Raw genomic sequence first — 15744 nt, forward strand, 5'->3', positions numbered from 1 at the left:
ATATCGTTTATAAACCAGATACAGAACTCTGTAGCCTGTGTTTAGCTTAGCATAGAGATGCAGTAATGCCTGTGCATTTCCTGTTCCTCCCCATTAAAGTGAATGACGCTTGTGATAATGGCTGCTCACACTTGTAAGATTTGTGGAAGAATCATAGCACTGTAGTCTGCTCCATAATAAAACGAGGGATGTTGTTGTGACCACCTTTTTAGGGGGAATTTGTTAGGCTGTAGCATCTTGCCAGTCATTCTTACTCAACAAGTCACAACCAGGCTTCGAGGACTTTGCTATTTATTTATTTTTGTCCCCACAGGCAGAACTATTGTATAAAAAAAATCCAAAGTTACTCAATCAGCTGCAGTACTGTGAAGAGAGCGGCATTCCACTAGTAGCCATTATTGGGGAGCAGGAACTCAAAGATGGAGTGGTGAAGCTGAGAGATGTCTCTACAAGGGAAGAGGTATGGAAGATTATGTTCATATAAGGCCATTCCTGATGCATTTTTATTTCAGCCTAAACAATTAATGTATTATGAGGTGAGGAAAATACTGCGTTAAATCTGCAGGAGAATGAGACTTAGGGGTACGCATGCCGATGCTGCGATGTCCAGCGCGATAGTCCCCGCCCCCGTCGCAGCAGCGATATCTTGTGATTGCTGGCGTAGCGAACATTATCGCTACACCAGCTTCACATGCACTCACCTGCCCTGCGACGTCGCTTTGGCCGGCGACCCGCCTCCTTCCTAAGGGGGCGGGTCGTGCGGCGTCACAGCGACGTCACACGGCAGGCGGCCAATAGCAGCGGAGGGGCGGAGATGAGCAGGATGTAAACATCCCGCCCACCTTCTTCCGCAATGCAGCTGGGACGCAGGTAAGGAGATGTTCCTCGCTCATGCGGCTTCATACACAGCGATGTGTGCTGCCGCAGGAACGAGGAACAACATCGTACCGTCGCTGCACCGGCATTATGGAAATGTCGGACCCTACACCGATGATACAATAACGACGCTTTTGCGCTCGTTAATCGTATCAAAAAGGATTTGCACACTACGATATCGACTGCGACACCGCATGTGCGTCACTTTCGATTTGACCCCACCGACATCGCACCTGCGATGTCGTAGTGTGCAAAGCCCGCCTTAAAGGGATCCTGTCACCAGGTTTTTCCCTTATGAGCTGCGACTACCACCAGTGAGCTCTTATATACAGTATTCTGGAATACTGTATATAAGAGCCCAGGCTGCTGTGTAGAACTTGAAAAACACCTTTATATTAATCACCTAGGGGGCAGTCTGGTCCGATGGGCGTCACTGCTCTCGGTCCGGAGCCTCCTGCATGTTGAGTGATCACCGTCCTCCTGCCCAGCCCCATGTGCATGACACGACCTGGTGACCGATTCCCTTTTAAAATGCCTGTCTTTCGTGTTCCTGGGTGTAGGCAGGATTAGATACAAAGCTATATAAACAGGTTCTTCAGGACTAGAAAGCCATGGCTGTTGTCTTTGAGTGAATAAAAATGGCACCCACCTGTACACAGGAGCTTATATTGCAATGTTTAAAGGGAACTATCCACCAGGATTTTGCGATCTGAAGTAAAGGCAGTGCCATACTGGAACTAGGATGCTGAATCCAGGCACACTTTTTATTGATAGATCGATGCTTGGTTGCTGAAATGTCTTTAATCAAAGTTGCAGACTGCATCATTGATTGACTTGTGCATTGGGGGCGGACCTTTGTACGTTCAGGTCCTTAGCGTATATACCTCGTCCCCCGTCTTGTATTGCACGCCAACAGCAGCAATGGTGGCATGCCACGATATTTAAATAAAGGAAATTGGGCATGTAATACAAGACACAGCAGGAGGAATATACACCTAGGACCTGACCCATAAAGGCTTGTCCCCAATTCACATGTCAACCAAAGCTGAAGTGCATTTCAGGAAGTTTGATTTAAAGGTATTTCAGCAACCAAGCATCCGAACTTTATACAAGAGGTATGCCTGGATTCAGCATCCTAGTGCCAGTATAGCACTGCCTCTACTTCATATAGCATAATCCTGGTGGGTTGGTTCCCTTTAACCTGTGGACAGGTGTGTCGCTGTATTTGAACACAGCAGCCATGTTTTTAGAAGCCTGTAGAGAACCCCTTTAATGACGATTTGTATTGATTTTACCAGCTTATGATGCATCAGAGTGTGTCCTCATTATAGCTATGAGAACAGACCTTTTCTAACCATTCAGTTCTATAGCCAAAGCTGGGGAAAATTGCAGAAAATACAATTACAAGTGTGTAGTCGGTGCACCAGTCTGAATGCTTCCCACAATTTCATATTGGCCTTACTCCCTTTGGTTTCCTCTGCACAATTATTAATGGAACATACGGGGGAAGATTTAACTGATCCCCAGAGCAGAGTACAGACAACTCTTACTCATGCACGGTGGCTCAGTGGTTAGCACTGCAGCCTTGCAGCGCTGGGGTCCTGGGTTCTAGTCCCACTAAGGACAACATCTGCAAGGAGTTTGTATGATCTCCCCGTGTTTGCGTGGGTTTCCTCTGGGTACTCCGGTTCCCTTCCACACTCCAAAAACATACTGATAGGGAATTTAGATTGTGAGGCCCAATGGGGACAGTGTTGGCAATGTATGTAAAGCTCTGTGGAATTAATAGCGCTATATAAATTAATAAATATTATTATTATTTAGTAATCATCTGATCATTTATATTTTTATGGTTTAATTTTTTTCCTATGTTTATTATTTTAGGTTGATGTTTCAAGGGAAAATTTGGTGGAAGAAATTCAAAGAAGAACCAGTCGGTTTTAAGACACGACAATTAAGTGTAGTCGAATACACGTTGGGTCCACTGGTCGCTGACCTTATGTTTTCAGCAATTATTTATAAACCATATGTCAAAAGTTTTACATTTCTTCAGTTTCTTTATCCATAAGGCCATGTAATAAACTGTTACAGAAAGTGAACACCATTGAACCTGTCTCTATTCCTGTATTTAATGGCGGTCGTACATTAACATCACAAAAGCAACATGTGACTTCCACCATTAACACAGCAATCCACAGTCCTTTTTTAGGGCTTGTTAAAACAATAAAATAATCAACGCTAACTCCTTTAATCTGCTGTTCTGGTCCCTGACTGTCCATTTACTTCTGGGCACCAGATCTTATTCCAATGTAGCCAGTCACTGGTTTCACCAGTCAACACCGGACTATGTAAGCACAGTGACTGCTGCAGCCAGCGATCACCTGACATCTAAGCATGTGTGACATTTGCTGCAAAGTCTTGCCTAAAGGGCACCTGTCACATGTAAAATGCTATTACCCTGCAGATATGGGTTAATCAACAGGGTAATAGCATTTGAAACCTGCCCGGCGCTTCCATATTGAACCCTACTTGGGGGAGGAAATTTGCTTTAGGCCTTGTGCACACACTTTTTTATTTTTTTTTTTGCTGCTTTTTTGGGACAATTCTGAGTACAGTTTGTGGTCCTAAACTGCATGTATGACCTTCCCCAGCAAAGTCCGAGAAATACCAAAGGCAATGTGCACCTTGCTTCTTTTTTGCCTGCAGTTTTGGTTGCAGTAAAATGAGGCAGCATGTCACTACTTTTCTGCGTTTTTCCCTGGGTTTTGTCATTTGAAGATGTAAAAAAAAAAGCACTGAAAACACAGCAAAACGTATGCGTTTTTTCGGCCAGAGAAACAAAACTGCAGTGTGCGCACATACCCTTCATCCTCCTAGTAGTGTTTGGGTTTTAGTCATGGTGGCGGCGCCCGCACCGTTCTGTGTATGAAGCGCATCAGTTGATACTGCACCCCCCCATCATCTGCTTAAAGGGGTGAGAATTGGTTAATTTATTATTTCTTTGTCGCTCCATTGGGAGACCCAGACAATTGGGGTGTATAGCTTCTGCCTCCGGAGGCCACACAAAGTATTACACTTAAAAGTGTAAAGCCCCTCCCCTTCTGCCTATACACCCCCCGTGCCTCACGGGCTCCTCAGTTTTCATGCTTTGTGCGAAGGAGGCTGACATCCACGCATAGCTCCACATCTTGGTCAGCAGCAGCTGCTGACTAGGTCGGATGGAAGAAAAGAGGGCCCATAACAGGGCCCCCAGCATGCTCCCTTCTCACCCCACTCTGGTCGGCGGTGCTGTTAAGGTTGAGGTACCCAATGCGGGTACACAGGCAGGAGCCACATGCTGTTTCCTTCCCCATCCCTTAATGGGCTCTGGGTGAAGTGGGATGCTAATCGGTCTCCAGGCACTGAGACCGTGCTCCCTCCGCAGCCCCTGAGGAATCTGCTGGACAGGAGCCGGGTATCGTCAGGGACAAGGCCCTGCTACTGTGAGGTACTCTGTGTCCCCCTGGGGGACCGCGCATGGAGCGCTTGTGCCATACACACTGCAGCACTGCTGGGTGTGTTAGTGCGCCGGGGACTACCGCGCTGGCCGCGCTTGTTTGCCGGCCGCGCTTATAACTTTAGTCCCCGGCTTTTGCGGCCTAGTATCGCATATTCCCGCCCCCAGGCCTGCCAGTCAGGGGAAGGGCGGGACGCTGCACGGGACGTCAGCGCTGAGGGCTGGAGCATACTTTGTATCCTCCTCCCCCCTCACTCAGCTCAGTGGGGCATCAGATTCCCGCACTTTCTGGGGCACGCCCACGGCCCCCTCCTCCCCACAGAACGCCGGCAGCCATTCCTGTCAGCACTTCTGACGCTGGAGAGGAGAGACAACACGGCTCTGGGAGGCCCAGGCAAGGGAATCTGGTGATCACACAACCGCTTTGAGCGGTCGGTAAGCAGCACCTGGGTGCTGGCCCCACTGAGTGCCGAAGTGTACATATATATATATGCTTATATGCTATACATTTACACTGTACGGTCGCACTGTTGATTTTTGGCTATATACCCTCCTGGATTGTACTCAGAGGAGACAACAGCATGTCGTCCGCAAAAAGCAAGGGTGCCAAAGCTCAGGCTTACTTTGCAACCTGTACCTCATGTGCGGCTATACTACCGGCAGGTTCCACCGATCCTCATTGTGTGCAATGCTCGGCCCCTGTGGCACTTACTCAGCCGGAGCCTCTGCTACTGGTGGCCCAGGTGGAACCACCTGCTACCACTGTCCAGGTGACAGGGACGGAGTTTGCAGTATTTGCTGACAAACTGTCTGAGAGTATGGATAAATGGTCTAAGATACTAGAAGCCTTACAGTCCAGACCGGTGACTCAGGCCACGGGCACTGTTCAATCATTGACCCCAGGCCCCCCTCAGTTGGAGCAGCAAAGTGCTCCTGGGGTGACCCATAGGTCCCAGGGTGAGGTCTCTGACACGGACCGCAGTCCCAGGCCGCCTAAACGGGCTCGCTGGGAAATTCCCTCGACCTCATCACACTGTTCGGAGTCTCAGCAGGAGGACTCTCTGGATGATGAAGCGGAGGTAGCAGATCAGGATTCTGATCCTGATGCCGCTCTCAACCTAGATACACCTGAAGGTGACGCCATAGTGAATGACCTTATAGCGACCATCAATCAGGTGTTGGATATTTCTCCACCAGCTCCTCCAATTGAGGAGTCAGCTTCTCAGCAGGAGAAATTCCGTTTCAGGTTTCCCAAGCGTACATTGAGTACGTTTCTGGATCACTCTGACTTCAGAGAGGCAGTCCAGAAACACCGAGCTTGTCCAGATAAGCGTTTTTCCAAGCGCCTTAAGGATACACGTTATCCCTTCCCCCCTGACGTTGTCAAGGGCTGGGCTCAGTGTCCCAAGGTGGATCCTCCAGTCTCCAGACTGGCGGCTAGATCCATAGTTGCAGTGGAAGATGGGGCTTCACTCAAAGATGCCACTGACACAGATGGAGCTCTGGTTGAAATCCATCTATGAAGCTATCGGCGCGTCTTTTGCTCCAGCATTCGCAGCCGTATGGGCACTCCAAGCTATCTCAGCTTGTCATGCGCAGATTAATGCAGTCACACGTACGTCTGCTCCGCAAGTGGTGTCCTTAACCTCTCAGGCGTCGGCGTTTGCGTCCTACGCCATTAATGCTGTCCTGGACTCTGCGAGCCGTACGGCGGTAGCATCCGCCAATTCGGTGGCAGTCCGCAGGGCCATGTGGCTACGTGAATGGAAGGCAGACTCTGCTTCCAAAAAGTTCTTAACCGGTTTGCCATTTTCTGGCGACCGTCTGTTTGGTGAGCGATTGGACGAAATCATTAAACAATCCAAGGGAAAGGATTCATCCTTACCCCAGTCCAAACCAAACAGACCTCAACCACGGAAGGTACAATCGAGGTTTCGGTCCTTTCGGTCCGCGGGCAGGTCTCAATTCTCCTCGTCCAAAAGGCCTCAGAAGGATCAGAGGAACTCCGATTCATGGCGGTCTAAGTCACGTCCTAAAAAGACCGCCTGGGGAACCGCTCCCAAAGCGGCCTCCTCATGACTTTCGGCCTCCCCAAACCGCATCCTCGGTCGGTGGCAGGCTTTCCCGCTTTTGCGACGCCTGGCTGCCACAGGTAAAAGACCGTTGGGTGAGAGACATTCTGTCTCACGGTTACAGGATAGAGTTCAACTCTCGTCCTCCGACTCGGTTCTTCAGAACATCGCCGCCCCCCGAGCGAGCCGATGCTCTTCTTCAGGCGGTGTGCACTCTGAAGGCAGAAGGAGTGGTGATCCCTGTTCCTTTTCAGCAACAGGGTCAAGGTTTTTACTCCAACTTGTTCGTGGTGCCGAAAAAGGACGGATCCTTCCGTCCTGTTCTGGACCTAAAACTGCTCAACAAACATGTAAAAACCAGGCGGTTCCGGATGGAATCGCTCCGCTCCGTCATCGCCTCAATGTCCCAAGGAGATTTTCTAGCATCAATCGACATCAAAGATGCTTATCTCCACGTACCGATTGCTCCAGAGCATCAGCGCTTCCTGCGTTTCGCCATAGGGGACGAACACCTTCAGTTCGTGGCACTGCCTTTCGGCTTGGCGACAGCCCCACGGGTCTTCACCAAGGTCATGGCAACAGTAGTAGCAGTTCTGCACTCTCAGGGACACTCGGTGATCCCTTACTTAGACAATCTGCTTGTCAAGGCACCCTCTCAAGTGGCATGCCAACACAGCCTGAGCATTGCTCTAGAGACTCTCCAGAGTTTCGGATGGATCATCAATTTTCCGAAGTCAAATCTGACACCGGCCCAATCACTGACATATCTTGGCATGGAGTTTCATACTCTCTCAGCGATAGTGAAACTTCCGCTGGACAAACAGCGTTCACTGCAGACAGGGGTGCAATCTCTCCTTCAAGGCCAGTCACACCCCTTGCGGCGCCTCATGCACTTCCTAGGGAAGATGGTAGCAGCAATGGAGGCAGTTCCTTTTGCACAGTTTCATCTGCGTCCACTTCAATGGGACATTCTCCGCAAATGGGACAGGAAGTCGACGTCCCTCGACAGGAACGTCTCCCTGTCTCGGGCAGCCAAGGCTTCCCTTCAGTGGTGGCTTCTTCCCACTTCTCTGTCGAAGGGGAAATCCTTCCTGCCCCCATCCTGGGCTGTGGTCACGACGGACGCGAGCCTGTCAGGGTGGGGAGCGGTCTTTCTCCACCACAGGGCTCAGGGTACTTGGACTCAGCCAGAGTCCTCCCTTCAGATCAATGTTCTGGAGATAAGGGCAGTGTATCTTGCCCTAAAGGCGTTCCAGCCGTGGCTGGAGGGCAGGCAGATCCGAATTCAGTCGGACAACTCCACAGCGGTGGCTTACATCAACCACCAAGGCGGAACACGCAGTCGGCAAGCCTTCCAGGAAGTCCGGCGGATTCTGCTATGGGTGGAAGCTACAGCCTCCACCATATCCGCAGTTCACATCCCGGGCGTAGAAAACTGGGAAGCAGACTTTCTCAGTCGCCAGGGCATGGACGCAGGGGAATGGTCCCTTCACCCGGACGTGTTTCAGGAGATCTGTTGCCGCTGGGGGATGCCGGACGTCGACCTAATGGCGTCCCGGCACAACCACAAGGTCCCGACATTCATGGCACGGTCTCAAGATCACAGAGCTCTGGCGGCAGACGCTTTAGTTCAGGATTGGTCGCAGTTTCAACTCCCTTATGTGTTTCCTCCTCTGGCACTGTTGCCCAGAGTGTTACGCAAGATCAGGTCCGACTGCCGCCGCGCCATCCTCGTCGCTCCAGACTGGCCGAGGAGGTCGTGGTACCCGGATCTGTGGCATCTCACGGTGGGCCAACCGTGGGCACTACCAGACCGACCAGACTTGCTGTCTCAAGGACCGTTTTTCCATCTGAATTCTGCGGCCCTCAACCTGACTGTGTGGCCATTGAGTCCTGGATCCTAGCGTCTTCAGGGTTATCTCAAGAGGTCATTGCCACTATGAGACAGGCTAGGAAACCAACGTCCGCCAAGATCTACCACAGGACGTGGAGGATATTCTTATCTTGGTGCTCTGATCAGGGTTTTTCTCCCTGGCCATTTGCCTTGCCCACTTTTCTTTCCTTCCTTCAATCTGGTTTGGAAAAAGGTTTGTCGCTCGGCTCCCTTAAGGGACAAGTCTCAGCGCTCTCTGTGTTCTTTCAGAAGCGCCTAGCCAGACTTCCACAGGTCCGCACGTTCCTGCAGGGGGTTTGTCACATAGTCCCTCCTTACAAGCGGCCGTTAGAACCCTGGGATCTGAACAGGGTGCTGATGGCTCTTCAGAAACCACCTTTTGAGCCAATGAGGGATATTCCTCTCTCACGCCTTTCGCAGAAAGTGGCCTTCCTAGTAGCAGTCACATCACTTCGGAGAGTGTCTGAGCTAGCAGCGCTGTCATGCAAAGCCCCTTTCCTGGTGTTTCACCAGGACAAGGTGGTTCTGCGTCCGGTTCCGGAATTTCTCCCTAAGGTGGTATCCCCCTTTCATCTCAATCAGGATATCGCCTTACCCTCTTTTTGTCCTCATCCAGTTCACCAATGTGAAAGGGATTTGCACTTGTTAGATCTGGTGAGAGCACTCAGACTCTACATTTCTCGTACGGCGCCCCTGCGCCACTCTGATGCACTCTTTGTCCTTGTCGCTGGCCAGCGTAAAGGGTCACAGGCTTCCAAATCAACCCTGGCTCGGTGGATCAAGGAACCTATTCTCGAAGCCTACCGATCTTCTGGGCTTGCGGTTCCCTCAGGGCTAAGGGCCCATTCTACCAGAGCCGTGGGTGCGTCCTGGGCATTGCGGCACCAGGCTACGGCTCAGCAGGTGTGTCAGGCAGCTACCTGGTCGAGCCTGCACACTTTCACGAAACACTATCAGGTGCATACCTATGCTTCGGCAGATGCCAGCCTAGGTAGGCAAGTCCTTCAGGCGGCGGTTGCCCACCTGTAGGAAGGGGCCGTTTTACGGCTCTATTTCGAGGTTTTACTTTACCCACCCAGGGACTGCTTTTGGACGTCCCAATTGTCTGGGTCTCCCAATGGAGCGACAAAGAAGGGAATTTTGTTTACTTACCGTAAATTCCTTTTCTTCTAGCTCCAATTGGGAGTCCCAGCACCCGCCCCTGTTCCCTTCGGGCTGTTGTTCTTTGTGTACACATGTTGTTCATGTTCAATGGTTTCAGTTCTCTGAAATTTCTTCGGATTGAATTCACTTTAAACCAATTTATAACTTTTCCTCCTTCTTGCTTTTGCACCAAAACTGAGGAGCCCGTGAGGCACGGGGGGTGTATAGGCAGAAGGGGAGGGGCTTTACACTTTTAAGTGTAATACTTTGTGTGGCCTCCGGAGGCAGAAGCTATACACCCCAATTGTCTGGGTCTCCCAATTGGAGCTAGAAGTAAAGGAATTTACGGTAAGTAAACAAAATTCCCTTCTTTATCACGTTCACTGTCCTTAAGTGTTTTAAAACTCTTCGATATATTTAGTACAGAGTATGAGTGCCAAGCACAGAAACACTATTAGGCACCTTGGCTACTATGAATGGTTGTCTGAGGAATGTTCTGCCATGTTGAAGGCACTTGGGCACACACATCATAAAGATCCGCTGCTGGCAGCTCACTTTGCAATTGCCAACCAATGACATCCCAGATGTGACTGATGTGAGACAAGTCTGGGGACACGGCCTAAACATGCTACCATGGGCTGCAAACAGGCTGCTCACGGTAACGCAAGCAAAATGCGACTATGTTGAAAAATAGTTCTTGGGACTATTGTGAAAAATGTTTGTGCCACGACTAAATCAGCGTAATGCCAAGCTTTTAATATAACTGGAATAAAAACTAGATAAGTCTTATATTCATTCGACAAGGATGGATTCACATGTTCTTAAGTCTCAAATATCCATTCACCTGACCAAAAGTGTGACTTTGGAACCGATTGCGCCTTTTTATGTTCCAAAATCAATAAGGGGCAGGGGTGCAGTTGTCATAGAACCCCCTTGCCTGAGAGAGTTAATTTTGGGTGTGACACAAGAGGTCTCCAGATCTGCCGATGCTTGTCAAATTAGGGAGCGATGGATCGGAGGCGCAGGCATATACAGAAGTCTGTCTGTGTAAAAAGCCTGTATGTCAGGGGAACAGACGGGGAGTTTTATTGTACTCTCAAAAAAGTAGATTTTGGGTACTCACCGTAAAATCTCTTTCTTGGAGCCTTCATTGGGGGACACAGAGACCATGGGTTGTATGCTGCTGCCACTAGGAGGCGACACTAAGCAAAACAAGGAAAAACTCCTATGCAGTATACACCCACCAACTGGCAATCGTTCCTCAGTTAGTGAGAAAGCAATAGGAGACAACCGTAAAGAACGAACAATCTTACAGAAGTGAACATCCAACTCAACATTCAACAGTAACATTGAACAGTAACATATGTCCCACACAAGGGCGGGTGCTGTGTCCCCCAATGAAGGCTCCAAGAAAGAGATTTTACGGTGAGTACCCAAAATCTACTTTTCTTTATCGCTTCATTGGGGGAGACAGAGACCATGGGACGTCCTAAAGCAGTCCCACGGGTGGGTCTAATGTTACTCTCAGGGCTGACCTCGGTCCACTGCAGCCTGCAGAACTAGTCTACCGAGGCTCACATCGGAGGATGCGAAAGTGTGGACCCTGTAGAACTTTGTGAAAGTGTGGAGCGAAGACCAGGTGGCCGCTTTGCAAAGCTGCGACGCTGGAGCGTAGTGACGGACCGCCCACGAGGCTCCCACCGCCCTGGTGGAATGGGCCGTAATCCTGAGTGGGCGCGTTCTCCCTCTTATCCAGTACGGCAGAGCAAATCCATCGCGCAATGGAGGACTTGGAGGCAGGTAGGCCTCTGCGCAGGCCAGACGGAAGCACAAAGAGGGAATCCGACCCTCTGAATTGAGACGTCCTGGAAATGTACAGGCGGAGAGCTCTGACCAAGTCCAGCTTGTGGAGAAGAACCTCACGAGGGTGCGAAGGGTTCGGACAAAAGGAGGGAAGAACAACGTCCTCGTTAAGATGGAAAGAGGAGACCACCTTGGGCAGAAAGGACGGTACCGGATGGATGACTACCTTATCCTGGTGGAAGACAAGATATGGAGAGCGGCAGGAAAGCGCCACTAGTTCAGATACCCGCCTGATTGACGTGATGGCAACTAAGAAGGCGACCTTCCAAGAGAGGAACGTTAGAGACACCTCTTGCATAGGTTCGAAGGGGGAATGCTGGAGAACAGACAGAACCAGGTTGAGGTCCCAGGGCTCCACCGGAGGCTGAACGGGGGGCACCGAATGAGCAGCCCCCTGAATGAATGTGCGAACCTGTGAGCGAGAGGCAATCCTCTTTTGAAAGAGAATGGAAAGAGCAGACACTTGCCCCTTGAGAGAGCTGAGTGCTAACCCAGCATCCAGACCAGACTGCAGGAAGGACAACAGAACTGGCAAGGAGGTCATGGCTGTGACCTGGTTAGCTTCTCACCAGCGGAAATAGGCCTTCCACGTACGGTGGTAGATGCGGGAAGAGGAAGGCTTCCGTGCTTTGATCATTGTCTGGACGACCCTTTCTGAGAATCCCGAGGAAGCTAGTACTGCGGCTTCAACAGCCATGCCGTTAAATTGAGCGACTGTGAATTCTGGTGAAGAAAAGGTCCCTGAGTGAGAAGGTCCGGGACGTCTGGAAGCCTCCACGGAACGTCGGCGAGAAGGTGCACGAGCTCTGCGTACCACGGGCGACGGGGCCAATCTGGGGCCACGAGAATCACCGGAACTCCTTCCGCTTTGATCTTCTTGACTAGCTTGGGGATAAGCGAAAGCGGAGGAAAGAGGTACGGCAGAGAGAACTGCGACCAGGGGATCGCTAGGGCATCCGTTGCGAGCGCCAGTGGGTCTCTTGCTCTGGAGACGAACTGGGGCACCTTGTGATTCCACCTGGAGGCCAGGAGATCCACGTCGGGGGTCCCCCACCTGGAACAGATCTGCTGGAAGATTCTGGGATTGAGGGACCACTCTCAAGCGTCGAGTCAGTCTCGGCTGAGGAAGTCGGCGGCCCAATTGTCCACGCCCGGGATGTGGACCGCCGAGATCGCTGGGATGTTCTGTTCGGCCCAGTGGAGGATTTGAGATACCTCCCTCATCGCCGCTCGGCTGCGTGTTCCGCCCTGATGGTTTATGTAGGCCACAGTGGTTGCATTGTCGGACTGTACCCGAACTGGGTGTCCGCGAAGCAGGGACTTCCAATGAAAGAGAGCTAGGCGAACTGACCTGAGTTCCAAGATGTTGATGGGAAGCTTGGCTTCTGGCTCGGTCCAGCGACCCTGAACTGTGAGGTCCTGGAACGTGGCTCCCCAGCCTAGCAGGCTGGCGTCTGTCGTGATGACCTTCCATCGAAGGGGAAAAAATGATCTCCCTTGGAGGGTGAGGGGAGAGTGTTTCCACCATTCTAATGACTCTCTGACTCGAGGAGGGAGCGCAATTGGCCGATCCAGGGAGTGAAGAGACTTGTCCCATGTTGCTAGAAGGAGACCCTGAAGAGGGCGAGTATGGAATTTGACTGTAGGGCACCGCTTCTATTGACGCCACCATCTTCCTGAGAATGCTCATGCAGTACCGAAGAGAGCAACGGGGTGCGCGTTGGAGCTTCCAAATCCCCCTGAGGATAGCTGAGAGCTTGTCCTTGGGCAGAAGAACCCTCGCCTGCGTGGTATCGAAGATCATGCCGAGGAATGAGATGCGTTGAGCCGGGATCAGAGGTGACTTTGGTCTGTTGATCAACCAGCCGAGACTGGTTAGAGTATCCAGAGTGATGTTGAGACTGTCGCGACATTCCGACGCCGAGGGAGCCTTGATCAAAATGTCGTCCAGGTACGGGATGGCTAGAATTCCCCGGGTCCGAAGAATAGCCATGACAGTTGCCATCACCTTGGTGAAGACTCTGGGAGCTGTCGAGAGCCCGAATGGGAGAGCTGTGAATTGAAAGTGTTGCTCCTGAACCACGAAGCGTAAGAATCTCTGATGAGCTGGAAAAATCGGGATGTGGAGATAGGCGTCCTGGATGTCCACCGAACAAAGGAACTCCCTGGGTTCCATGGATGCTATCACTGAGCGCAGAGACTCCATGCGGAATCGCCGGAGACTGACCCGCCTGTTGAGGCGCTTGAGGTCCAGAATGGGACAGTGTGTGCCATTCTTCTTCGAGACAACAAAGAGGTTTGAATAAAAACCCCAGAATCTGTCTTGAGGGGGGACGGGGGTGATGACCCCAGAGTCTCGCATGGACTGGATGGCTGCGAAGAAGCCCTTGGTGAGCGAGGGATCCTTGGGGGGTTTGGACTTGACGAAGCGTGAGCATGGGAGAGAAGAAAACTATCTTGTAGCCATGAGAGACAACGTCTCGGACCCAGGCATCGTCTATCACGGAAAGCCACGCGCTTCTGAACATGCGGAGACGACCGCCGACCCTGGATGAGGATCCGGGGACGGGAGCCTAGTCATGCAGAGGAGAATCTGTTGGATCTGGAGCTGGAGGGCTTGGACTGCTGGCCACGGGAACGCCAGGAACGCCAGTGGGGTGTTGCCTTAAAGGAGGGCTTCCGTCTCTCCTGACGTGCTGGGGACCGCTCCCAACGTGTGTTGGTGTTTTGGAGGGGCACGGGGGATCTTACGTTGGGGAAGGAAGGTACTCTTGCCCCCCGTAGCCTCAGAGATGATCTTGTCCAGCTTTTCTCCGAAGAGTCTGGCACCAAAAAAGGGAAGACTGGAGAGAGACTTTTTGGATGCTGAGTCCGCGTTCCACGCTTTAAGCCACAAGGCTCTGCGGATTGCAGTAATGTTGCTGGCTGCCAGGGCTGCGGAAGCAGCAGAGTCGAGGGACGCAGCAACTAGATACTTTCCGGCATGTGCGATCTGATCTGCGAGATCTGCCAGCTCGGGTCTGGGAGCTTTAGCCAGGATACCACGCCGAAGGAGCTTTGCCCAGGCGGAGACAGCCTTGGAGACCCAGGTGGATGCAAAGGCTGGAGTGATGGCGGAGCCGGAGGCTTCAAAGGCCGACCTGGCTAAGGATTCTATGGTCCTGTCCGAGGGATCCTTGAGGGAGGCGCCATCAGACAGCGGCAAGGTGGTGCTGGACGAGAGTCGGGAGATCGGAGGATCCACTGAAGGGGCCACTGACCACTTCTGAAGAAGTTCCGGTGGAAAGGGATAAAGGACCTGTGCCCGCTTGCGCCTCTGGAAACGCTTGTCGGGATGTTCCCACTGTCTAGAGAAATGGTTTTTGTGAAACTGGTGCTCAAGAAGTGCAAAATAGTGCAATCATTGGTGGTAGTGGGACTTATGCTCACCGTCTATCCCACTATTCACCAATGAAACCATATGTTACCTTACAATATGCGGGGGGGGCGACTCACTACCGCGCCACACAGTACCCCTAAGGGAACAAACTCAACGTCCTCCTTCCCGACGCGTTTCCTCAAAAGCGATTCATCAGGGGATAGGGAGGCTGTGTTGTCAGAGGCATGTTGAGCTAAGAAATGAGAAACCCATGGAAGGGTCGGGAAGGAGGACGTTGAGTTTACCTTAGGGGTACTGTGTGGCGCGGTAGTGAGTCGCCCCCCCCGCATATTGTAAGGTAACATATGGTTTCATTGGTGAATAGTGGGATAGACGGTGAGCATAAGTCCCACTACCACCAATGATTGCACTATTTTGCACTTCTTGAGCACCAGTTTCACAAAAACCATTGTTTTTCCTCCCTGATTATACCCCTGTGTTTTCTGTGATCTGTGGATAATCTTTGTATTTGCACGTAGCCACTTTAAAAAGTGTTAATCTAAGGGCAAGAGTGCAATTTTGGGAGGATCACGGTTTTTGCACAATGTCACTTTAATCATTTGGATGTATATATCTGAACTGGGAGCACCATGACGGAATTGGATATAACTCCTGTTGATATATTGTATACATCCAATCTGTACTTTGTTTTTTTTTACCTTGTGGTATCACCTGATTGGTCCTATAATTTTAATAGAGAATTTAATACAAGTTAAATTTTAAATACCAGTGCTATACACAGCCCTTTTGAAAGGGACCGATTGACTGGTAGGAGCCGGATCTACATCCATCACCTCTAGGGTCTGATTGACAGCAATGACCAGACTGTCCACCATACTGGTCAGCTTGGAGATTGTTTCTGACTCCGATCTGGACTCTGAACATGAGTCCTGGTCCGAATCTGGGGCTGCCGCAGATGAGGTAGGAGATAGAGAGCGTATTGCTCTGGAGGCCATAGAGGGGCTAGGGGAGCTGGAGGTAG

General features: G+C 51.2%; 1 protein-coding gene across 2 annotated transcripts in view; it reads left to right on the forward strand.

Moving 5' to 3' along the window:
- LOC142303218 (histidine--tRNA ligase, cytoplasmic-like) overlaps window positions 1-2975 on the forward strand; it is an 81323-nt gene extending 78348 nt beyond the window's left edge. For both annotated transcript variants that reach the window (XM_075344432.1, XM_075344431.1), the window contains 2 exons: window positions 314-460; window positions 2761-2975. In XM_075344432.1, the coding sequence (XP_075200547.1) occupies window positions 314-460; window positions 2761-2820 (207 nt within the window). In that variant the 3' untranslated portion in view covers window positions 2821-2975. The remainder of the gene's footprint in view (window positions 1-313; window positions 461-2760) is intronic.
- The last annotated feature ends 12769 nt before the right edge of the window (window positions 2976-15744 follow it).

The sequence above is a fragment of the Anomaloglossus baeobatrachus genome, chromosome 4 (assembly GCF_048569485.1).
Source record: "Anomaloglossus baeobatrachus isolate aAnoBae1 chromosome 4, aAnoBae1.hap1, whole genome shotgun sequence".
Taxonomy (NCBI): Eukaryota; Metazoa; Chordata; class Amphibia; order Anura; family Aromobatidae; genus Anomaloglossus; species Anomaloglossus baeobatrachus.